Source organism: Cherax quadricarinatus, chromosome 5 (assembly GCF_038502225.1).
Source record: "Cherax quadricarinatus isolate ZL_2023a chromosome 5, ASM3850222v1, whole genome shotgun sequence".
Classification (NCBI taxonomy): domain Eukaryota; kingdom Metazoa; phylum Arthropoda; class Malacostraca; order Decapoda; family Parastacidae; genus Cherax; species Cherax quadricarinatus.
In genome coordinates, this window is record NC_091296.1 from 74,660,767 (window position 1) to 74,687,784 (window position 27,018).

Below are 27,018 nucleotides of genomic sequence, written 5' to 3' on the forward strand. Positions count from 1 at the left end.
TAATGAATCCAATCTATGTCTGTAACCTTCATCTTCCTGTTCTGAATGTAATTGTAGTTGCTAACATATCTTTTTTCAATACTGTTTTCTGAATAGGAATTTTTGCTCCACTTTCTCCCACTCCAATGCCTGATAATTATCCCAGTTTCTTCTTACCATTTGATATTGTTATTACATGATAAGACAACTTGTCCCACAATCTTTTATTATTTTGCCTTTACAACTCTCTCTCTTTTCTTCCCTTCCTGCCATTAAAATATTTACTGTTCCAAAAACATTCAAAGTTTTCCAACTGAAAATCACAAATATCCAACAACACATGAATCATGATCATATACCTGCAATATCAATAACTGCATAGATAGCGTGAGAAACATTTACCTTGGCCTAAACAATTATTTATTAGTGCTACAGTGCCTGAGAGTAGATAAAGTTTGAGACGGGTTGTAGAGTATGCTAGGGAAGGCACAGTAATGAAGCAATATGCAGCACAAGCACGAACAAATGATGCTGTCTTGCCGGAGTGCTGACTGTGCATCACATTCCATGTTGCCATTGCTAGCCGACACACACACTGAAAATGATACAAGTCATGTTATATTTACAGTAGTTTATAAACTCATACTGTAGTAAAGATGAATAATATTGTATATAACACATACATACAGTCAGCCACTCAATCTCCAGCAATGCTCATCATCCAGCACAGCAAGGTGAGAGATCCATCACAGTACTTTTTTTCTAATTATGAATATTCACCAGCAAAATCACAGTTACACTGGAGTGAGGCCAGACTCATCTACAGAGAAGAAACTCTGCATTGATGTTACTGCTTTGGATCAGTTATCCATTGGGAAATACTAATCCTGGGCTACCTAAACATAGATTTCAGGTGAAGCCACAGTATGCCACACACTGTGACTACATTACACCTGTCTTTCTCTGCTATATTTACCCACATTTTCTTCACTCTAAGACTGAAAATGCTCCTAGTGAGTGCAATATATCCTAATAAGAAATTCCAAACATTTCAAGTCTAATTTATATATCTGTCATTGTTATACCTTGTGCGATACATATAAGACAGCATTTGAACAAGAGTGATACATTTAGATTTTTTATTTTTTTGTGATACATATAAGACAGCATTTGAACAAGAGTGATACATTTAGATTTTTTTATTTTTTAAGTATTACCTGTACAAGAGAGACCAGCACTGTGTCCAGGTTGGAAAAGGCAGCCCGAGCATTAACATAAAAGTCTAACTGTTGCTCAAAGTCTCGACCAAAATTAACTTGCCGAATAAAAGATATAATCAACTGGGATAGTTGTCGCCTTTCATCGTCAGTTGTTAGAGCACTGAAAAAAGAAAAGTTTTGGAATAACTAATAAGCCATGAGTGTTTCAGCAACACTGCATTTAGACAGGAAAACAAAGAAAATGTAGCCAAGGACAGGGAAATGATTGAGTGGAATATAAGAAAGAAGTCACACCTATAAAGGTACATTTCAAATCACTTACGCTCTCTATCTCTTTGAACACTTTTGTCTATACACATTGCTTAACCCTTTCAGGGTCCGTCCCGTAGATCTATGGCTGGTCGGTGAGTGTCCAAACCGTAGATCTACGCCAAAATTCTAGCTCCGTCAAATTTAGCGCGAAAGCGCTCATAGGCCTACATATGAGAGAATGGGTCTGCGCCGTGGGTGTGCGCCATAAACAAAAAATCTAGGCGCCTGCATAGCATTGTGGGAACGCCGGCTCAGTCACCCTTGTTCACCATGTCTCGTCGCAAATCAGCTCTCACTCCCCGGAAAATTGGGACTCTCCTCTTCCTGTCTGATAGTTCTGACACTGATGGAAGTGGAAATGAAGACGAATTCTACGGCTTTGATAAGTTAGTGACCGAAAATAATGACCAGGATATCGATAATAGTGCAGAAAACCCCGACGATCCTCGACCTTCTACCTCTGGTGTGGGCACTCGTGACTCACGGTCGGGTGTTCCTAAACGTAAGAGAAAACTAATATTTTCCCGTGGCCTGGCCTCTGACTTCAGTAATGACGATGATTCTGACGTGGATTGTGATTTTATTGCGCTCGACGATCATTCGAGTAGTGATAGTGAGGAAACATATTCACCAGTGAAGCGTCGGTATGTTCGCCGCCGCATGCGCTCGGGTAGTGTACCCTATGCTGTGCCCAGGGGACGGAGTTCATCCCGGAGTACATCCCGTGGTCCTACACCCATTTTAGGTAGTGATAGTGAGGATGATGTGGCTACACTTGGCATGGATGGGCCACAGACATCAGTGGATGGTGTTAGTGGGGCTGGTGGTGGTAGTGGCACCGCCATGCGTGACTCGCTGTGCCACGCGGGAACCCACGCTGCTGACTCGTCAGTTCAAGGACAAAGCGGAGCGTCACCCACCAGCCCGCCACAACCACCCGTACAACCAGCCTATGATGTCCAGTATCCACCAGCAAACCGTATCTGGGATTGGCAGCAAAATCCCAATTTTGTTCCCAGCCCTCACCACTTTGATGACTCGCAAAGTGGAATTCTACCTACCTGTCCCCTTGGAACCACGGCCAATGAACTGGAATTCTTTGAATTATTCTTTGACCAGCCATTGATGGAAATTATTGTCAGGGAAAGTAATAAGTATTTTCAGTACACCATGGCAAATACGATCTTATCACCACAGTCAAGACTACACAGGTGGAAAGAGACGACTGTTGCAGAAATGTATTTGCTTTTTGCAACAATAATGCTTATGCCTCACGTCTATAAGCATAATATAAAAGCATACTGGTCCACAGATCGGCTAATTTGTACCCCATCCTTCAGTGAAATAATACCAGTGAACAGGTTTATTTTACTGTTACGTATGTTGCACTTCTCTGACAAAACCAGGCCTGACAGAAGTGACAGGTTATACAAGATTAGAAATGTTTTCATGTATCTCAAACAAAAGTTCAGGATATACTTTTATCCATTCAAGAATCTTGTAATTTACGAGTCTTTGATTTTGTTCAAAGGTAGACTGTCATTCAAGCAGTATATACCGAGCAAGAGGAACCGCTTTGGTATAAAATTGTTTGTACTCTGTGATTGTGACAGTGGCCTGGTGTTGGATATTGTTGTATACACGGGTAGTAAAACATTGAAAGATACCAAGATGTTATTGGGTATATCAGGTGACGTAGTGAGAAACATGATGGCACCTTATCTTGGTAAGGGCCATACATTATATACCGATAACTGGTACACAAGCCCATTACTCAGTGATTTCATGCGAGTGAACAAGACAGATGTGTGTGGCACAGTGCGTTCTAATCGTAAACATATGCCCAGGCTCAACGCAGGTGTTCGTGGTGATGACGTGCAGGTGTTTACTGCCAATGACATCATGGCATTACGGTGGCATGACAAACGAGATGTCACATTGTTGACAACCATTCACCGTAATGAAATGCAAGACAGTGGCAAAGTTGATCGAGTGACTAATGAACGTATTCGAAAACCAGTGACAGTGATTGATTATACACAAAACATGCGCTTGGTTGACAAGTGTGACATGCAGATTGGTTTTGTTGACTGTGTTCGTAAGAGTTACAAGTGGTACATGAAACTTTTCTTCCATCTCATGGACATTTCAATGCTGAATGCATATAATATGTACCAAATAAAGACTGGTAACAGACCACCGTATGGTGAATTTTGTTTGTCTGTTGTCAGACAACTCATAATGAAGTACCAGGTAACAACACCTGCAATACAACATGGTCCTCGAATTCATCACAATATACCCAAGCGTTTGAGAAGAGAAGGTGATCATTTCATAATACAGCTTCCTTCAACTCAAAAGAAATTTGCTCAGAAGAGATGCATTGTCTGTGCACAAACAAAACGACGGCAACAAAGACGCAAAGACACTCGGTTTATGTGTGAGGAATGTAAGGTGCCTCTGTGCATGGTGCCTTGTTTCAAGGAGTTCCACAAGCTCCAGCAGTTCTAAAACCATGTCCAGTGATTGTAAATATGTAAATATATGATAGAACATTAGTATTATACAATATTTGTGCATGTTTATTGTAATAAACAACAGTGGTAAACAATAATATGATAATAACTTTAGTGCGGTTATTGTGTTCAATACAGTGAGTTTATATATATACATTATATACAGTATTGGTCTCTCAGGCCCCAAATGTTAGTAGGAATAGAAAAAAATTGGAAAAGAAAAGAAAAAACAACTAAAACAACAAAATAATATAATACGCGTATGTGGAATTCGTCGATGTTGCCGCCACCACATCATTTTCTACAAACTTCTTGGCACTGTATCTCGGTAAGTACTGATCAGATTCTAATTTTTTTTGTTTTATTACCTTCACAAAAATATGCTCTTTAATTCTGTAAGAAAAAATAATTTTTTTTTTTTTCAAAATTTCTTGGACACTGGTGCGTGACTTCAGATTTTGGCCTTGGACCCTGAAAGGGTTAAAGACAGGTGAAATATCTGAGACAGAAGGAGTACAAAAGATCGTTTCCTTCTTGCATGGGTTCACATATACTCAGAAACTCATTTAAACAATTGGGAAAGCCTTAAAATATTTATAATGTACACTCTTGAAAGGAGAAGAGAGAAATATCTTATAAGCTATATAGTACATGGAAAATATGATTAACCCTTTCACTGTCCAGACCCCTGATCTGAAACCTGTCCACACTGCCCAAGAATTTAATTTTTTTTTTCTTATGAAAGGGTAGAGAATCTTTTTCTGAAGTTAATAAAACAAAATTTGATGGAAAACTGACGACATTACGCTTTTGTGAATTTTACTGTATCAGTGATATTTATGCACTGGTGATTTTGCCCACTTTGAATCCTATTCAATTACATTGTTCCAGTCGACCAAATTCTTAGCTATTTCACTAATATGTTTTCCATTTTATCGATTGGGTACAAGAAATTGCCCAATCAACTATTTCAACTACCCAATAAAGTCATCAAAAATTGGTAATTTGGCCAATTTCACATGAATTTCAAAATACATATCCTAATTTCAAAATAGAGTCTAGAATAAACAATGCAAGCATTCCTGGCACTAAAATAACATTTCCTCTGTTCATTAATTACATATTCAGGCTTTACACATGAATTCCATTTTGATTTTTTATTCCACAAAATATAGAAGATTTACTGTTATGCAATACTGTAATAATTGTATAAATAATATCAGCACATTCGTGAACACATATTAGACCTACCAGCTGGACGTGTATTGGACATGTGACATGATTTGTTTACTCTTGAACATTGGCAAAAATCAAAGTTTTCCGCTATTTAAGCTTAATTTTAAGCTATTTTCAGGATTTATACCAATGAAAAATCATCTCTATTTCCGTAACATATCTTCCACTCTATCAAATGAGATCAAGAAACCGAGAATGCAACCATAAAAACCATATGAAAATGCACTGCAAAGTTGCTGCTTTAAACTGAAAACATGGTCCCAGTTTTTTCTCATTATGCACTGCATGCTGCAGGATTTTTTATATGGTACACACTTACCTCACCGACCCATTCTCTCACATCTAGGCCCAAATTTACCGCTCACAGCTTATCTGAGTGAGCTGAACTCATCGTGTAGTAATGTACTATGGCACGGCCAGTGAACTCTACAGTAGAGCCAGTGAAGTGTTTATTAGCGTAATAGGGCAACAAATAATAATTTTCCAAGTACTTCACGGAGAAATATAAGAACATCAGAAAGTACAATGACCACACTAAAGTGAGTTTCAGCATTATATTTTAAAGTACTATGAAGTAACTGATAAATCAAAAATTTAAGTTGAGAGATGGTAAAGATGTGAAGAAAATATAAAGCATCGCTGAAAGTATTCACAAAAAATATACAGTACAATAAATCTGGAGGTAAAATACGAAGGTAACTGAGAATATTAAGTGTCAAATGTGCATGAGTGTTTATGATATGAGTACAATATTAAAGAGAAAGGTTCACTGCCTGTCAATAAAGTTGTATTTGCTACTCCCTCTTCTTGTAACTGCTGCCAAACAGGCACACTTACAAAAAATCCTAATACACAACAGGGATCGTAACACATTCAAGGAATCCTAAATTGTGAATTTGGCAAAAACTTATTGAAGGACTCCTTGCAAATAAAACTGCATGTTTTTGCAATGCCAGTTTTCTTTGGCAACTCTGAAATCAACCAGGAAGACTGAGTGACACTTTATAGAAATCTTTATCATAGATATTTTGCTCTGGGTAGAGCTTCATAAAGTCATGATGAAAGAAAGTGTTACTTGCATCATAACAATGATGTTAAAACAATGTGCTTGTATTCACTTCTTTCTATATAAACAATCTTAAGTTGTAAATTATTTTTAGAACCAATCTACATTCACAAATAACCTGCACTTAAGGGGTTCCTTTCCAAAGTGTGAGCTATTTGTGAGTTTTCAATCATAGTATTGTAACACCTCTATTCTCTAACCTATCCATGTGTGAAAGATAAAGAATAAAAATGCAAATACCATGACTGGAACAATGCACAAGTGACCCGCACATAAGAGAAAAAACCTACGACAACATTACAATTCGACTTGTGCGACTAGGTAATGGTCCAAGTCGGACCATAACATCGTTGTAAGTTTCTTTCTTCTATATGTGAGTTATTTGTTCATATGTGAAAGATGGAAATTATTCACAAAGCCCATGAACAATCACAAATATCAAAAGCTCACTTTATTGAGTCATGAAGTGCACCACAAAGAGTGAGGAGGTGTTGCACTAAGATTGGGTCAGTGAAGTCTCCAGGGTGATGTGTAAGCAGTGCTTCAACCACTCCACGTGTCACTCCATCACCTGCACTCACGCTGTCACGTTGAAAGACATTCAATAAGCCAAGAAAGTGTTTCTGAAAACAAAAATAAATACACTAATGATAGGTGGGGGTGTTGCAGTTTGCTGAATGATTTTAGTCCTAGATTAAGTCAGAAATGCTGTCCATACTAAGAGCCTTTCTTTTTTTTTTTTTTTTAAATAGGATGGTTGAGAATGTTGCAACTGGAAGGCCATCCTAGCTCTGATGTCAGCATGACAGTAACTGTATGAATGATGTTGAATGAGTTTTCACTTCTGTTGGGGGAGAAAGAGGTTGCCCTGCACTGGTGGTAGATGGCCATATGAAAAATATTATTATTGTTATTTTTTTTTTTTTCAACAAGTCAGCCGTTTCCCACCGAGGCAGGGTGACCCAAAAAAGAAAGAAAATCCCCAAAAAGAAAATACTTTCATCATCATTCAACACTTTCACCACACTCACACATTATCACTGTTTTTGCAGAGGTGCTCAGAATACAACAGTTTAGAAGCATATACGTATAAAGATACACAACATATCCCTCCAAACTGCCAATATTATTATTATTATTATTATTATTATTAGCAGCAGCAGCAGTAGTAGTAGTACAAACAGCAGCAGCAAATAAAATCAGTGAAACAGAATAAACAACAACTATTTGCTCAAATTTATACCGTTCATTCTATGAGCAATATCGAGCTATGCATTTCCGCATTCTTGAAGTACTAAAACATCTTGAAACATATCTAATATCACAAGAAGTATTGTACATAGTGTTAAATATCAAAAACAAAAACCTGAAAACTTAAAAAAAAAAAAATAATTTGGTGTTAATAAATTGTAAAATGTAAATAATGCTGGTGCATCTACACTGTTGTTGCTGATGAGTGATCATTTTTTCACCAAACTTCAACACACCATAAAATCCCAAGGTATTATCAGATTTGGTCTTATCTGATCCATAAAAATGCACTCTTTTAATCATTAAGAAAAAATCATTTTTGTATGTTTCAGAATCTACCACAGACACAGGAATATTTACTTATATGTATGCCATAGTTAAAAGATTAATATACAGTGGAACCCTGGTTTTTGAACTTAATCTGTTCCACAAAGTCCTTCTAAAACTGAAACGTGTGAAAACTGAATAAATATTTCCCAGGAGAAATAATGTAAATAATGTAAATACTTGAGTCCTGGAAATGGGAAGTACAATGCCTGCACTTTAAAGGAGTGGTTTGGGATATTGGTAGTTTGGAGGGATATGTTGTGTATCTTTATACGTATATGCTTCTAAACTGTTGTATTCTGAGCACCTCTGCAAAAACAGTGATAATGTGTGAGTGTGGTGAAAGTGTTGAATAATGATGAAAGTATTTTCTTTTTGGGGATTTTCTTTCTTTTTTGGGTAACCCTGCCTCGGTGGGAGACGGCCGACTTGTTGAAAAAAAAACAAAAAAAAAAAAAAAACAACAATTAATCTGTTCCAGATACCAAAAAATATTCACAAAAAATTAATTTTTTAAAGAATATGACACTAATATCAACTCTATAGCCTATTTATCTATCACAATTGATCTAATATGACATAATAAACAATATCAATAACATAGAAACCCGAAATATTAGGTAGTAGGTTGGTAGACAGCAACCGCCCAGGGAGGTACTACTGTCCTGCCAAGTGAGTGTAAAATGAAAGCCTGTAATTGTTTTACATGATGGTAAGATTGCTGGTGTCTTTTTTTCTGTCTCATGAACATGCAAGATTTCAGGTTCATCTTGCTGCTTCTACTTACCCTTAGGTCACATTACACATACATGTAGTACAAGCATATATATACACACCCCTCTGGGTTTTCTACTATTTTCTTTCTAGTTCTTGTTCTTATTTATTTCCTCTTATCTCCATGGGGAAGTGGAACAGAATTCTTCCTCCGTAAGCCATGCGTGTTGTAAGAGGTGACTAAAATGCCGGGAGCAAGGGGCTAGTAATCCCTTCTCCTATATAAATTACTAAATTTGAAAAGAGAAACTTTTGTTTTTCTTTTTGGGCCACCCTGCCTTGGTGGGATACGGCTGGTTTGTTGAAAGAAGAAAGAAGAAAAAGAAACCCAAAATACACTCTAGAATGAATAAAATATGGCTAGTGGTGGCAGAGGCAGAGAGTTTGTTTGGAGGCAGGACAAAATACTCCTTCAATATGACACTAATATCAGCTCTACAGCTTATGTCTTCTTCTTTCAACACACCAGCCGTATTCCACCGAGGCGGGGGTGGCCCAAAAGGAAAAACGAAAGTTTCTCCTTTTACATTTAGTAATATATACAGGAGAAGAGGTTACTAGCCCCTTGCTCCCAGCATTTTAGTCTCCTCTTACAACATGCATGGCCTATGGAGGAAGAATTCTGTTCCACTTCCCCATGGAGATAAGAGGAAATAAACAAGAATAAGAACTAGAAAGAAAATAGAAGAAAACCCAGAGGGGTGTGTATATATATGCTTGTACATGTATGTGTAGTGTGACCTAAGTGTAAGTAGAAGTAGCAAGACGTACCTGAAACCTTGCATGATTATGAAACAGAAAAAAGGACACCAGCAATCCTACCATCATGTAAAACAATTACAGGCTTTTGTTTTACACTCACTTGGCAGGACGGTAGTACCTCCCTGGGCGGTTGCTGTCTACCACCCTACTACCTAGGTACAGCTTATTTATCTATCACAATTGATCTAACATGACATGACAAAATAAACAATATTAATAACATAGAAACATGATATATACTCTAGAATGAATAAAATATGTCATTTCGTATGTGGAGTGGTGGTGGTGGTGGTGGTGGTGGTGTTGTTGTTGTTGGGTTTATAAGGGCGACTGACAGCATAAGCCGTACATATAGTGTTGGTGGTGGTGGCATATGTTGTCAGTGGCTCTATATACCTCAAACAACAATGGAGGAGTCAGTCTCATGTCGTCATTTTTCTATCGTTTAATCGCTTAACTTACTTGCTACACTGTTAATGCTACACTTTATTGCTGGCTGGCGCTATAACCTTTATCGACTCCTGCTGCTTTAGTATTGTACATATCACAGAATCACTGAAGAAGGCACAGTCTCCTCTCTCTCTCAGCCCTTTACCAAAGGGCTGGCTTGCACTAGGAACTTTCTTTGGGCCCATGGTGGCTTATTTTGCAGTCACAATTAATAAACAAGCACCAAAAACAAGGGATTATTACGAAATGTTTTGGAACGCACGAAATAATGCTCACTCGACCAGTGACAGAGGCAGACTGAGACGCGTAGTGGCAATGTCCCTGGGTGGATGGACGTCCGATTACTAGATCAAGGTGTGATATCCGGAACAAAATTTCACACAAAAAATGATCCTAAAACTGAAACATCCAATAACTGGAGTGTGCAAAAACCAGAGTTCCACTGTATTTTTTAACACTGGCCATTTCCTTCCAAGGAAGGATGACCAACAAATGAAAATCAAATTCACCATATCACATTTTCCAGCTCTCTTACTGGGACAATTTGAGCATGATTTTTCAAATCATTGATGTAAAACCTATGGATACACAGCATTTCTGACAAATTGTGCAAACTTCATTATTAATTTGATAGTAAATGCTCTTTTAATTTTAATATTAAAAAGGGCAAGGATGTAAGGTGTATCAGTCATTTTATTAAGATTTACAACTTTTTTGCTATAGATGAAAGATCAATAAAGTATATACAGTGGACCCCCGAGTTTCGTGATTAATCCGTTCCAGAGAGCCTGCCGAAAGTCGAAATTGCTGAATGGCAAAACCATTTTCCCCATAAGAAATAATGGAAATAAAATTAATCCGTTCCAGACATCCAAAAATATTAAAATAAAATATTTTTTTTCAAATTAAATAAAGATTTACATACTGAAAAAAATGAGAAATCAAGTACAAGCATATAAAAAATAATAATACATTACACTTACCTTTACTGAAGACTTCTGGGTGGATGGAAGACGGGAGGAGGGGATAGGAGGAAGGTGTACACTGTTGTTTGGCAGGAGAATCTCCTTCTATTAGGACTTCAGGTATGAAGTCCTTATCTGGGGTTACTTCCCTTCTTTGTTTTTTAAAGACACTGGCACTGGGAACAACTTGAGAGTCACTGGAACCCTGTCGCACAAAATATCTATCCAGAGAGCTCTGTTTCTGGCGTTTCTTTATGATTTGTCTGAAGTGGGACACAACAATGTCATTGTACATGTTGCCAATATGGCTCTGTTAGGGTGAAGTTCATCCATAAATGTTTGCACTTCAGTCCACTTTGCACAAATGCCCTTAATCTGTTTTTCGGTAATCCACACCAACAATAACCTCTCCACGTCTTCAAAGATTTGTGATCTCCTTTTTGTCAGCATATCTACCCCTTTTGCAACAACAGCACACTTTATTTCCTTTCCTTTTGCCATGATCAAAGTGATGGTTGAATGGGGATTGCCATACATCCTGGCAAGCTCTGTAACACGCACTCCACTCTCATATTTTTCAATGATTTCCTTCTTGAATTCGATCGTGTTCCTCACTTTCTTTACCAAAGGGCTTGCACTAGCTTTCCTTGGGCCCATGGTGACTTATTTAGCAGTTGCAATTACAAAAAACAATAGATTATTACGTATGAACCCGCGGGGTGATGGTCACGTGTTGGTAAACAATGGCACACTGAGGGTGAATGGCGTGGGAGACTGGCTTTGTGTGCGCAGTGACGGGCAGACGGGTACCAGACGGTCGCCAAATCACAAGTCTAATCATGAACCGCGAGGCCAAATTTTGCTGAAATAACTTGCCGAAAGTCGGATTTCACGAAAGTCGATGCCGCCGAAACTCGAGAGTCCACTGTACCTGCATCTATTAAGCCAATTGGAGCTCTCTCTTGATGTTTGAAGATTATTATTACTATACAGTATTCATGAAGAAGTGCTAAAATCATAAGGGTTACACAGCACCTAGGAAATGGTAGAAGTGGGAGTACATAATTTGGTTTATTCGAAGGGGAGGGTAGCTCCATTGACTCCCTGGATGGGTGATGTCTCAAAATATCAATTAATCAATCTATTTTCACATGTTACATAATTTGTAAAAAATTGGATGATATGACATTTCTCACATGGAAAGTCCTTTAGTAATACAGAGCATTTCAGGCAAGCTTAAACCTAGCAAGATACATTAGAATAGGAATACTTAGATTATACAATGTTTAAAGTATTTGGGTGATAGGAATGAAGCTACTCACATGAACCTTAATGAAACAAAACTTAATCATATAAAACATGCAACATGTAGGTCTAGTATGTAGTCACTATATATAAAAAATAAAATAGAAAATATCAAACATATAAGAGATTCTCTTGGTAACAAAACCCCTCATCAACTTGACTATTTCTGATGACTAAGACACATGTGAAACACTTCTTTCTCCAAAAGTTTTGCCTACACCATTATTATTATCATTCACTATTTCTAATTTTGTACATCCTGCATTGGTTTTAGCTTTTCTTTTTTTAGAGATTAGAGCTTCTTCAAAACTTTGAGACAAAAATATGATTTTCTCTTTGTTAATAAAGTTACATTTAAGAACAAGTTGTGATAACAAGACACACACCATAGAGAAAAGTGAGTGAGGATCTGTAGAATTAGTGAGGGCTGTGGAGACCAGGGCGAGCATCGCAGGATAATGAGTCTGGTCATGGCTGCGATCTGTTCCAACATGCTTCAGAACATCTCCGAGGAGGGTGTTAACCTCAACTGACTGCAAAAAAATACTACAGATAAATAGATGCATAATTTTTTTTTTTCAACAAGTTCGCCGTCTCCCACCGAGGCAGGGTGACCCAAAAAGAAAGAAAATCCCCAAAAAGAAAATGCTTTCATCATCATTCAACATTTTCACCTCACTCACACATAATCACTGTTTTTGCAGAGGTGCTCAGAACACAACAGTTTAGAAGCATATATGTATAAAGATACACAACATATCCCTCCAAACTGCTAATATCCCAAAACCCCTCCTTTAGAGTGCAGGCATTGTACTTCCCATTTCCAGGACTCAAGTCTGGCTATATAAAAATAACTGGTTTCCCTGAATCCCTTCACTAAATATTACCCTGCTCACACTCCAACAGATCGTCAGGTCCCAAATACCATTCGTCTCCATTCACTCCTATCAAACACGCTTGCTGGAAGTCCAAGCCCCTCGCCCACAAAACCTCCCTTACCCCTTCCTTCCAACCTTTTCGAGGACGAACCCCTACCCCGCCTTCCTTCTCCTACAGATTTAAATGCTCTCCATGTCATTCTACTTTAATCCATTCTCTCTAAATGACCAAACCACCTCAAACAACCCCTACTCAGCCCTCTGACTAATACTTTTATTACTCCACACCTTCTCCTAATATCCACACTCCGAATTTTCTGCATAATATTTACACCACATCAGGACATCTCCACTGCCTCCAACCGTCTCCTCGCTGCTGCATTCACAACCCAAGCTTCACACCCATATTAGTGTGTTGGTACTACTATACTTTCATACATTCCCTTCTTTGCCTCCACAGATAACGTTTTTTGACTCCACATATACCTCAATGCACCACTCACCTTTTTTCCTTCATCAATTCTATGATTAACCTCATCCTTCATAAATCCATCCGCCGACACGTCAACTCCCAAGTATCTGAAAACATTCACTTCTTCCATACTCCTCGTCCCCAATTTGATATCTAATTTTTCTTTATCTAAATCATTTGATACCCTCATCATCTTACTCTTTTCTATGTTCACTTTCAACTTTCTACCTTTACACACACTCCCAAACTCATCCACTAACCTTTGCAATTTTTCTTTAGAATCTCCCATAAGCACAGTATCATCAGCAAAAAGTAACTGTGTCAATTCCCATTTTGTATTTGATTCCCCATAATTTAATCCCACCCCTCTCCCGAACACCCTAGCATTTACTTCTTTTACAACCCCATCTATAAATATATTAAACAACCATGGTGACATTACACATCCCTGTCTAAGACCTACTTTTACCGGGAAGTAGTCTCCCTCTCTTCTACACACCCTAACCTGAGCCTCACTATCCTCATAAAAACTCTTACAGCATTTAGTAACTTACCACCTATTCCATATACAGTGGACCCCCGGTTAACGAACTTTTTTCATTCCAGTAGTATGTTCAGGTGCCAGTACTGACCGAATTTTTTCCCATAAGGAATATTGTGAAGTAGATTAGTCCATTTCAGACCCCCAAACATACACGTACAAACGCACTTACATAAATACACTTACATAATTGGTCGCATTTGGAGGTGATCGTTAAGCGGGGGTCCACTGTACTTGCAACATCTGCCACATTGCTCCTCTATCCACTCTATCATATGCCTTTTCTAAATCCATAAATGCAATAAAAACTTCCCTACCTTTATCTAAATACTGTTCATATATATGCTTCAATGTAAACACTTGATTTACACATCCCCTACCCACTCTGAAACCTCCTTGCTCATCCGCAATCCTACATTCTGTCTTACCTCTAATTCTTTCAATAATAACCCTATCGTACACTTTTCCTGGTATACTCAATAAACTTATTCCTCTATAATTTTTACAATCCCTTTTGTCCCCATTCCCTTTATATAAAGGGCCTATACATGCTCTCTGCCAATCCCTAGGTACCTTCCCCTCTTTCATACATTTATTAAACAAAAGTACCAACCACTCCAACACTATATCCCCCCCTGCTTTTAACATTTCTGTCATGATCCCATCAGTTCCAGCTGCTTTACCCCCTTTCATTCTACGTAATGCCTCACGTACCTCCCCCACACTTACATTCTGCTCTTCTTCACTCCTAAAAGATGGTATACCTCCCTGGCCAGTGCATGAAATTACCGCCCCCTTTCTTCCTCAACATTTAAAAGTTCCTCAAAATATTCTCGCCATCTACCTAATACCTCCCTCTCCCCATCTACTAACTCCCCTACTCTGTTTTTAACTGACAAATCCATACATTGTCTAGGCTTTCTTAACTTGTTTAACTCACTCCAAAATTTTTTCTTATTTTCATTAACCCTTTCAGGGTCCAAGGCCAAAATCTGAAGTCACGCACCAGTGTCCAAGAAATTTTGAAAAAAAAAAAATTATTTTTTCTTACAGAATTAAAGAGCATATTTTTGTGAAGGTAATAAAACAAAAAAAATTAGAATCTGATCAGTACTTACCGAGATACAGTGCCAAGAAGTTTGTAGAAAATGATGTGGTGGCGGCAACATCGACGAATTCCACATACGCGTATTATATTATTTTGTTGTTTTAGTTGTTTTTTCTTTTCTTTTCCAATTTTTTTCTATTCCTACTAACATTTGGGGCCTGAGAGACCAATACTGTATATAATTTATATATATAAACTCACTGTATTGAACACAATAACCGCACTAAAGTTATTATCATATTATTGTTTACCACTGTTGTTTATTACAATAAACATGCACAAATATTGTATAATACTAATGTTCTATCATATATTTACATATTTACAATCACTGGACATGGTTTTAGAACTGCTGGAGCTTGTGGAACTCCTTGAAACAAGGCACCATGCACAGAGGCACCTTACATTCCTCACACATAAACCGAGTGTCTTTGCGTCTTTGTTGCCGTCGTTTTGTTTGTGCACAGACAATGCATCTCTTCTGAGCAAATTTCTTTTGAGTTGAAGGAAGCTGTATTATGAAATGATCACCTTCTCTTCTCAAACGCTTGGGTATATTGTGATGAATTCGAGGACCATGTTGTATTGCAGGTGTTGTTACCTGGTACTTCATTATGAGTTGTCTGACAACAGACAAACAAAATTCACCATACGGTGGTCTGTTACCAGTCTTTATTTGGTACATATTATATGCATTCAGCATTGAAATGTCCATGAGATGGAAGAAAAGTTTCATGTACCACTTGTAACTCTTACGAACACAGTCAACAAAACCAATCTGCATGTCACACTTGTCAACCAAGCGCATGTTTTGTGTATAATCAATCACTGTCACTGGTTTTCGAATACGTTCATTAGTCACTCGATCAACTTTGCCACTGTCTTGCATTTCATTACGGTGAATGGTTGTCAACAATGTGACATCTCGTTTGTCATGCCACCGTAATGCCATGATGTCATTGGCAGTAAACACCTGCACGTCATCACCACGAACACCTGCGTTGAGCCTGGGCATATGTTTACGATTAGAACGCACTGTGCCACACACATCTGTCTTGTTCACTCGCATGAAATCACTGAGTAATGGGCTTGTGTACCAGTTATCGGTATATAATGTATGGCCCTTACCAAGATAAGGTGCCATCATGTTTCTCACTACGTCACCTGATATACCCAATAACATCTTGGTATCTTTCAATGTTTTACTACCCGTGTATACAACAATATCCAACACCAGGCCACTGTCACAATCACAGAGTACAAACAATTTTATACCAAAGCGGTTCCTCTTGCTCGGTATATACTGCTTGAATGACAGTCTACCTTTGAACAAAATCAAAGACTCGTCAATTACAAGATTCTTGAATGGATAAAAGTATATCCTGAACTTTTGTTTGAGATACATGAAAACATTTCTAATCTTGTATAACCTGTCACTTCTGTCAGGCCTGGTTTTGTCAGAGAAGTGCAACATACGTAAGAGTAAGATAAACCTGTTCACTGGTATTATTTCACTGAAGGATGGGGTACAAATTAGCCGATCTGTGGACCAGTATGCTTTTATATTATGCTTATAGACGTGAGGCATAAGCATTATTGTTGCAAAAAGCAAATACATTTCTGCAACAGTCGTCTCTTTCCACCTGTGTAGTCTTGACTGTGGTGATAAGATCGTATTTGCCATGGTGTACTGAAAATACTTATTACTTTCCCTGACAATAGTTTCCATCAATGGCTGGTCAAAGAATAATTCAAAGAATTCCAGTTCATTGGCCGTGGTTCCAAGGGGACAGGTAGGTAGAATTCCACTTTGCGAGTCATCAAAGTGGTGAGGGCTGGGAACAAAATTGGGATTTTGCTGCCAATCCCAGATACGGTTTGCTGGTGGATACTGGACATCATAGGCTGGTTGTACGGGTGGTTGTGGCGGGCTGGTGGGTGACGCTCCGCTTTGTCCTTGAACTGACGAGTCAGCAGCGTGGGTTCCCGCGTGGCACAGCGAGTCACGCATGGCGGTGCCACTACCACCACCAGCCCCACTAACACCATCCACTGATGTCTGTGGCCCATCCATGCCAAGTGTAGCCACATCATCCTCACTATCACTACCTAAAACGGGTGTAGGGCCACGGGATGTACTCCGGGATGTACTACGGGATGTACTCCGTCCCCTGGGCATAGCATAGGGTACACTACCCGAGCGCATGCGGCGGCGCACATACCGACGCTTCACTGGTGAATATGTTTCCTCACTATCACTACTCGAATGATCGTCGAGCGCAATAAAATCACAATCCACGTCAGAATCATCGTCATTACTGAAGTCAGAGGCCAGGCCACGGGAAAATATTAGTTTTCTCTTACGTTTAGGAACAACCGACCGTGAGTCACGAGTGCCCACACCAGAGGTAGAAGGTCGAGGATCGTCGGGGTTTTCTGCACTATTATCGATATCCTGGTCATTATTTTCGGTCACTAACTCATCAAAGCCGTAGAATTCGTCTTCATTTCCACTTCCATCAGTGTCAGAACTATCAGACAGGAAGAGGAGAGTCCCAATTTTCCGGGGAGTGAGAGCTGACTTGCGACGAGACATGGTGAACAAGGGTGACTGAGCCGGTGTTCCCACAATGCTATGCAGGCGCCTAGATTTTTTGTTTACGGCACACACCCACCGCGCAGACCCATTCTCTCATATGTAGGCCTATGAGCGCTTTCGCGCTAAATTTGACGGCGCTAGAATTTTGGCGTAGATCTACGGTTTGGACACTCACCGACCAGCCGTAGATCTACGGGACGGACCCTGAAAGGGTTAAAATTTCTTGACAGTGCCTATCCCACTTTATCATCTGCTCTCCTTTTGCACTCTCTCACCACTCTCTTTTACTCTCCATATACTCTACTCTTCTTATAACACTTCTGGTTTGTAAAAACCTCTCATAAGCTACCTTTTTCTCTTTTATCACACCCTTTACTTCATCATTCCACCAATCACTCCTCTTTCCTCCTGCCCCCACCCTCCTATAACTACAAACCTCTGCCCCACATTCTAATACTGCATTTTTAAAACTATTCCAACCCTCTTCAACCCCCCCACTACTCATCTTTGCACTAGCCCACCTTTCTGCCAATAGTCGCTTATATCTCACCCGAACTTCCTCCTCCCTTAGTTTATACACTTTCACTTCCCTCCTACTTCTTATTGCCACCTTCCTCTTTTCCCATCTACCTCTTACTCTAACTGTAGCTACAACTAAATAATGATCCGATATATCAGTTGCCCCTCTATAAACATGTACCTCCTGGAGCCTACCCATTAACCTTTTATCCACCAATACATAATCTAACAAACTACTTTCATTACGTGCTACATCATACCTTGTATATTTATTTATCCTCTTTTTCATAAAATATGTATTACTTATTACCAAATCTCTTTCTACACATAGTTCCATTAAAGGCTCCCCATTTACTTTTACCCTTGGCACCCCAAATTTACCTACTACTCCCTCCACAACATTTTTACCCACTTTAGCATTGAAATCCCCAACCACAAGTACTCTCACACTTGGTTCAAAACTCCCCATGCATTCACTCAACATTTCCCAAAATCTCTCTCTCTCCTCTACACTTCTCTCTTCTCCAGGAGCATATACACTTACTATAACCCACTTTTCACATCCAACCTTTATTTTACTCTACATAATCCTTGAATTAATACATTTATAGTCCCTCTTTTCCTGCCATAGCTTATCCTTCAACATTATTTCTACTCCTTCTTTAGCTCTAACTCTATTTGAAACCCCTGACCTAATCCCATTTATTCCTCTCCATTGAAACTCTCCCACCCCCTTTAGCTTTGTTTCACTTAAAGCCAGGACATCCAGCTTCTTCTCATTCATAACATCCACAATCATCTCTTTCTTATCATTTGCACAACATCCACGCACATTCAGACTTCCCACTTTGACAATTTTCTTCTTCTTATTCTTTTTAGTAATCTTTACAGGAAAAGGGGTTACTAGCCCATTGTTCCCGGCATTTTAGTTGACTTTTACAACACGCATGGCTTATGGAGGAAAGATTCTTATTCCACTTCCCCATGGATATAAAAGGAAAAGTAATAAGACCAAGAACTATTAAGATAAAATCAAAGAAAACTCAGATGAGTGTGTATAAATAAATGTGTACATGTATGTGTAGTGTGACCTAAGTGTAAGTAGAAGTAGCAAGACATACCTGTAATCTTGCATATTTATGAGACAGACAAAAAACACCAGCAATCCTACCATCGTGTAAAACAATTACAGGCTTTTGTTTTACATTCACTTGGCAGGATGGCAGTACCTCCATGGGTGGTTGCTGTCTACCAACCTACTACCAATAAAACTCCAGACCGTTGCATTAGCCACTGCACAGAAATTTAAAAGTGCTGAATTTTTTTTCAATTACTGTCTTGTTCATATGTGTCTATTTTTTTTTTTCAACTCAATAGCCATCTCCCACTAAGACAAATTGACCCAGAGAAGAGAACACATTCAACATCATTCACTCAACAGTCATTTTTCCAAAAGACTGCTACATCATAAACAGATAACCCTCCAACTGCAACATTCCCACCCCTCCTTTAGTGTCTAAATGATGGTAAAAAATATATATTTATAAATATTTGTTTCATAGTTATGCTACAATGTAATTATGTACGTTGTTATTAAAATTTATATAATGTATGCATATATACATTATGTTAAATGTTTATCTAGTTTCATTTTGACATCACAAAATGTTTAGTACTAGGTAGTAGGGTGGTAAACAGCAACTGCCCAGGAAGGTACTACCGTTCTGCCAAATGAGTGTAAAATTGAAACTTGTAATTGTTTTATATGATGGCAGAATTGCATTGTACTTCCCATTTCCAGGACTCAAGTCCGGATATATAAAAATAACCGGTTTCCCAGGGTAATATTTAGCGAAGGGATTCAGGGAAACCGGTTATTTTTATATAGCCGGACTTGAGTCCTGGAAATGGGAAGTACAATGCCTGCACTCTAAAGGAGGGGCTTCGGGATATTAGTGGTTTGGAGGGATATGTTGTGTATCTTTATACGTATATGCTTCTAAACTGTTGTGCTCTGAGCACCTCTGCAAAAACAGTGATTATGTGTGAGTGAGGTGAAAGTGTTGAATGATGATGAAAGTATTTTCTTTTTGGGGATTTTCTTTCTTTTTGGGTCACCCTGCCTCGGTGGGAGACGGCCGACTTGTTGGGAAAAAAAAAAAAAAAATTGCTGGTGTCATTTTTCTGTCTCATAAATATGCAAGATTTCAGGTATGTCTTGTTATTTCTACTTACACTTAGGTCACACTACATATTCAGGTCTTTCTTTCTTTCAACACACCGGCCGTATCCCACTGAGGCGGGGTGGCCCAAAAGGAAAAACGAAAGTTTCTCCTTTTACATTTAGTAATATATACAGGAGAAGAGGTTACTAGCCCCTTGCTCCCGGCATTTTAGTCGCCTCTTACAACACGCATGGCTTACGGAGGAAGAATTCTGTTCCACTTCCCCATGGAGATAAGAGGAAATAAACAAGAATAAGAACTAGAAAGAAAATAGAAGAAAACCCAGAGGGGTGTGTATATATGTGCTTGTACATGTATGTGTAGTGTGACCTAAGTGTAAGTAGAAGTAGCAAGACGTACCTGAAATCTTGCATGTTCATGAGACAGAAAAAAGGACACCAGCAATCCTACCATCATGTAAAACAATTACAGGCTTTCGTTTTACACTCACTTGGCAGGACGGTAGTACCTCCCTGGGCGGTTGCTGTCTACCAACCTACTACCTATAACATATTCAGGTACAAGCATATATATACACACCCCTCTGGGTTTTCTTCTATTATCTTTCTAGTTCTTGTTTTTGTTTGTTCCCTCTTATCTCCATGGGAAAGTGGAACAGAATGCTTCCTCCATAAGCCATGTGTGTAGTAAGAGGCGACTAAAATGCTGGGAGCAAGGGGCTAGTAACTCTTTCTGTATACTATATTACTAAATTTAAAAGAAGAAACTTTTGTTTTTCTTTTTGGCTCACCTTGCCCTAGTGAGATATGACTGGTTTGTTGAAAGATAAAGAAAAAATATTTTGTAATGTTTTTAACCACTGGCCATCTCCCATCAAGGTTGGGTGATCCAAAAAAAGGAAACATTCACTCTCATTCATTCAATAGCTGTCTTGCTAGAAAAGTGCAGTTATCACAGTTCAAATGACCCTCTAAATTGCAACATCCACACTCCTTCAGAATCCAAGCACTGTGCTTTCCACCTTTATCAACATCAGAACACTTTTCTGAAAATGGGAAATGGGGGAATGATGTATTCATATTGCTAAGAGATTAAATCTAGTTCTACTCAGCATCATTTCTAACCACAGGCAGTATTTACTTCAGTTGTTATAATTATTGTTGCAACAATGATTTACAATTAGTCAAGCTAACCCCTTAAGTATCAGAACATACAGTATTGCACTATTGCATGATGACTTAGCAGGCTCAATCACAGTGTAAATTTTACATAATTTTTTTTTTTTTATAAAATCAGTCAGATTCCAATAATCTTGAATGTAAAACTCAAACTAAGGAAATCTTTACTGTAAAATGTTTAGCAGTAAACTCCAGCCATATGCCAGCAGTAGAGAGGTAATCTTTGGTGTTGGGTACACGAGCAATGAGCTTCCACACGGCGTTAAGAAGGGGCAGCTGCTGCTGCTGGGGTGGAGCTGCTTGGTTGACACACACACCGAGGGATGACAACAGTTCATGCTGAAGTTTACCTACAATGCAAATAAATAAATAAATAAAATGCTGGGAGCAAGGGACTAGTAACCCCTTCTTCTGTGTAAATTACTAATTGTAAAAAAGAAGAAAAGCATTTCTTTTTTTTTCAGGTTACCAGTGGGAGATGATCAAAGTTGCAACAGTTATACATTCCAGTTAACTATGTTTTAGATATTGTTCTTATTATAATACAAATATAATTTGATACAATTGTAGGCTCAGAAGAATGCCATTACAATTAGGCAGTGCATTTTAGGCAAACTAATCATAAGGCTTACATACTACTTAACTCTAGACCTAATATATATGTACATAATTAATGTTACTTAGTATCAGTAGATACCTTGCAAATGATGAGTTGGTTAATTACAAATAAATTATATTAGTTTAATGACCTGCATTTTGTTGAGTGGTTGAACTGAGATTGTGAAATCAAAATGTAAATTTTTTTAGAGATATTAATTTTATGTGAGATTTAATAGGTGGATTTTAACAATATTAGTAACATGTTGGCAGACAGGTAACTTTTGGCATTTTCAGGCTGTGACTTCCAAATTCTGGGGCCTTATATCTGCATGGAGTTTTTGAATAGGCCAAGTAGTACACATGGAATGTCAAAGATACTTGTTCCTTGTATCATGTCCATGTGTTCTGTTGCAGCTCTGCAGACAGACTGTATGCTCTGAGTTAATGTCTGAATTGAAAATTTTTATAGTTTTCTTCTTTATCAGGTCACCCTGCCTCAGTGGCATACGGCTGGTTTGTTAAAAGAATAATAATAAAGGCAAAGTAAGGTCAAAAAGGGAGTAATTCAGATAACTGAGGAGGGGTTGTTGAGGTGGTTTGGGTAAGTAGAACGGGAGAGAGATAGCATGACAAGGAGGGTGTATAAATCTGGGGTGGAGGGAGGAGGTAGGAGATATTCCAGGAATGGTTAGAGTAAAGGGTGTAAGAGGCTTCAAGTGTTAGAGGGCTGAGCATCCAGCAGGCTTGTTTGAGTGTGTCAATCAGGAGTGAATGAAGACAAGTAGGTTTTAATGGACAAGCTGTTGGAGTGTGAGAAAGGTAACTTTTATGAAGGGATTCAAGGGAAACTGGTGAGTTGGACTTTGATTCCTGGATGTGGGAAGGGCAGTCAGTTGGAGGGTAATCTGACTTGTGGTGTTAGCACACTTCTGGAAAGATAGTGACTGAATGAATGATGGTGAATGTGCTTTCTTTTTTGGGGTCACCTGGCTTGGTGAGAAATGGCTGTTGAGGCAAAGAAAAATAATAAGAAGAAGAATAATGCTATCTTTAATGCACCTTTCCTTCTCTTTACCACTTTCACATTCTTACTCAATATTTCTAAGCATATGTATTTCTGAAATCAATTATGTGACGCAGTAGCATTGCTGGGGTTGGTGTCACCCAGGGCGGCATCTTAAGTGTCACCCCCATGAAATCCAAGGGTAGGGGGATGGGGGGAGTCAACACCAGCTATGTCACTACTGCATGACCAATGACCAAATAATCGTAGTAATATTGAGGAAACAAACTCAATTACCACTTTGAGTGCAGGCAACAGATCCTACATTTATTCATCTTCAACAATGCAAAAAAAAAAAAAAAACTTGAAAAATAAAGAAAAACATTGCAATATCAGAGAAATGCTAGTTCCGATTTGACCTTGAGTACAGGTAACATCTCAATGAATCTGATCTTACATTTCCTTGCCTTCAATCCTGCAAAGTCATCTAACACATCATCAAAATCAATGATTTTCCCTATACAGGCCTATTTGTACTCTGTAATCACCTGGGGCGTCCACCCCCTTCTTATGATGCCACTGATGTGACGAGTGCTTCACTTTTACAGCTCTTAAAATGAATGAGAAGTTTTTTAAGAAATGCCTGAAACAGTCATTAAAAACATCTTTAACATCTGATTGTTTATGACTAATAATTGATAATTGAGAGGCTGACAATGGACTAGGATGTACTGAAACATCGAGAGTAGTGCGTGTGTTTTATGACTATTGGATAGAGAATCAAGCCTCCACCATTTCTTATGCATAATAACCCATGCAGGTTCGCTGCTTCACACAAACAATGTCTAATTATACTCTAATTCATTTCCAGTTTACAGGATAGATGTAGATTAGTATTTGGACTATACTATATAATGGAGAACTGCTATACAGTATAAGGAGCCCTCTATTTCCTTGAGGAAAAAAAGCAGCTCATGGAGTAATTATGGATAGTAATTCTGTAGATAACTGATTGGTGGTGAAAGATGATTACAGAACACCACTGACCTGGATAAGAACAACCAGCTATGAGGTGAGTGAGAGGAAGTGCCTGCAGGGCTATGAAGTGGTGAGGAAATGTGGCAAGGAGGGAAGAAACAAGGAGGTTCTGCCCCAATCCCTCTCCTTCCTCACATTGGCGTAGGATACTCTGTAAACAAATGCACTAATTTCGTGATTTTACAACTAATAAAGTTTTAACATACCACCTGCACAATGTATATTCGACAATCTTCAAAAATTAAAAAATAATGTTACATGTAAAAGAATTTAATAATGTGTGTACATGAATTCAGATACAGTTTTACAAATTATAACTGCAGCAGTGTATACAGAGTGACAGGCAGTTCAGTCTGTCATTTGGCAATTCAATTAATTTAAATTATTTCTCACCTGTAAGATATGGTGGGGGGCACAGCTAGCCAAACACTGCATCATCCACTCTAGTGGAGGGAAGAAAACTCGAGCTGCCAAAGAATCCTTATCCTCGCCCATGTTCATGTCTGCTTCACCTTCTGGCCATAGACCCTAAAATTATATTAAAAACTAGTCACAGAAATAAATAAAGTGATAAAAAAAAGTTATTTTAAAATGAAGATGGTTTCACACTCAGGTGAAAGAATATTATATCCAAGAGCAATATGGCATAGAATGAGATTGAAACAAGCCAAAAATGAATAAACAAAAGTAAATACAATGGTACCTTGAATTACGAGTTTAATTTGTTCCGTGACCAAGCTCGTAACTCAATTTGCTCGTATGTCAAATCAATTTTCCTCACTAAAATTAATTGAAATGCCATTAATCTGTTCCAGCCCCCAAAAAACCACCCCAATTTTTTTTTTGTCATGGGTATTTAAATAAGAAAACATTCTTTTTTTTTTTCAACAAGTCGGCCGTCTCCCACCGAGGCAGGGTGACCCAAAAAAGAAAGAAAATCCCCCCCAAAAAAATACTTTCATCATCATTCAACACTTTCACCACACTCACACATTATCACTGCTTTTGCAGAGGTGCTCAGAATACAACAGTTTAGAAGCATATACGTATAAAGATACACAACATATCCCTCCAAACTGCCAATATCCCAAACCCCTCCTTTAAAGTGCAGGCATTGTACTTCCCATTTCCAGGACTCAAGTTCGACTATATGAAAAAACATATTTATATATAAGAAATATTGTATAAAATATAATAAAAGAGAATGTAAAGAAATAAACTGGTTTTATAAAGTGCATTTACCTTGGAGATCAGACAACTTGGGCTAACGGAAGATGCTGGCGAAGGTGGAGGATGGTCGATTTCGTTTGTCATAAACTCTATCACTTAACTTAATTGCTACACCACTACCACTACCACCTCTACCGGTACCACCATTACCACCACCACCTCTACCACCACCTCCACTACCACCACCACCTCTACCACCACCACTACCATCTCTACCACTACCACCACCACCTCTACCACCACTAACATGACCACCACCTTTACTACCACCACTACCACTACCACCACTACTACAGTAGCTTAGAAATTATTTTAATGCCCTTGGCTGGCATTATAAGCTCTATCGACTTCTGCTTAAGTATGGTATATATTGTAGAAGTACTACGCTCGTACTGCCTTGCCAAGTTGGCTACACCACACCTCGCTCATGTTTTTCTATGATTTCATGCTTTAATTCAATGGACATCCTCCTCCTCCTCTTGTCAGCACTGTCCTTTGCCCTTACTTTCTTAGGACCATGGTTAGAAGAAATCTGGCAAAATAACAGAACAAAAAGCACAAAATGCAAAGCACAACACAAGAGAGATGCTTCCATGGCAAGGTAACCACGTGCACTGAATGAGTGATGCGGGATGCTGGGTGGATGCTGTGGCATTTGCTGCGCCAACTAGTGGCTGCGTACCTGAAGCTCACTCGTAACTCGGATTTTGGCTCACAACTCAAAGCAAAAAATCGACTGAACGATGGCTCGTAATTCGGAAAACTTGTAAGTTGGCGCACTCATAAGTCAAAGTACCACTGTACTAGAAATTCTAATAACTTAAGAATATTAGCAAGCTTGAAAACTTCATACTCATTAGCATTTTAAAACTCTTTAAAAGGTTTGAAAATACCTGTTTCAGAGCATGCAGAAAATCTTCTATGCTTTCAGAAATGTGTTGAGTAAGTGTGGGTGCGATCACAAAGCCCATGCGACACACATACATCCGTGCATAAGCAGCCATCAGAGGATCACCAATTCCTCGGATCATTCGTGATAATCTTGACAGAGCCTGTTCACCTTCTCTGTAAATAAATGCACAATGATTATTAACTATGAAGTCTGAAACCCGATTCTCTCTAACACAGATCACTGAAAGACTCAGTGGAATAAGTCGCATTTATCCCTTCTTGTTAATCACATATAATATCTTCATTTTCTTGTTATTATGTTAAAACTGCTCACTTGTGTTTCAGTGCAAACACTTAATCTATACTTAATTTCCTCTGACGACTACTTTGTTCTTCTGCAATCTCAATTTGTCTTTTCAGTCAATATGAAACATGGCTGTACCATTCACTTTCACAAATTGAGATCCCTATAATTCTTGCACTCACTTACCTCAATTTATTTTCTTTACTTATACAGAGGAACCAGACATGCTATCTGTCAGTATTTAGGTAGTCTACATTTCCTTCCTTCATACAAAAGCATTAAATATTCTAACACTTTCTACTTTCAGC

General features: G+C 38.5%; 1 protein-coding gene across 4 annotated transcripts in view; it reads right to left on the bottom strand.

Annotated features, from left to right (window-relative positions):
• LOC128685110 (VPS35 endosomal protein-sorting factor-like) overlaps positions 1-27,018 on the bottom strand; it is a 102,189-nt gene that overhangs the window by 12,513 nt on the left and 62,658 nt on the right. For all 4 annotated transcript variants that reach the window (XM_070104332.1, XM_070104320.1, XM_070104325.1 and 1 more), the window contains 8 exons: positions 26,409-26,580; positions 24,679-24,813; positions 24,295-24,436; positions 21,813-21,994; positions 12,550-12,696; positions 6,780-6,952; positions 1,197-1,359; positions 382-574 (listed from right to left, as the gene is read on the bottom strand). In XM_070104332.1, the coding sequence (XP_069960433.1) occupies positions 382-574; positions 1,197-1,359; positions 6,780-6,952; positions 12,550-12,696; positions 21,813-21,994; positions 24,295-24,436; positions 24,679-24,813; positions 26,409-26,580 (1,307 nt within the window). The remainder of the gene's footprint in view (positions 1-381; positions 575-1,196; positions 1,360-6,779; positions 6,953-12,549; positions 12,697-21,812; positions 21,995-24,294; positions 24,437-24,678; positions 24,814-26,408; positions 26,581-27,018) is intronic.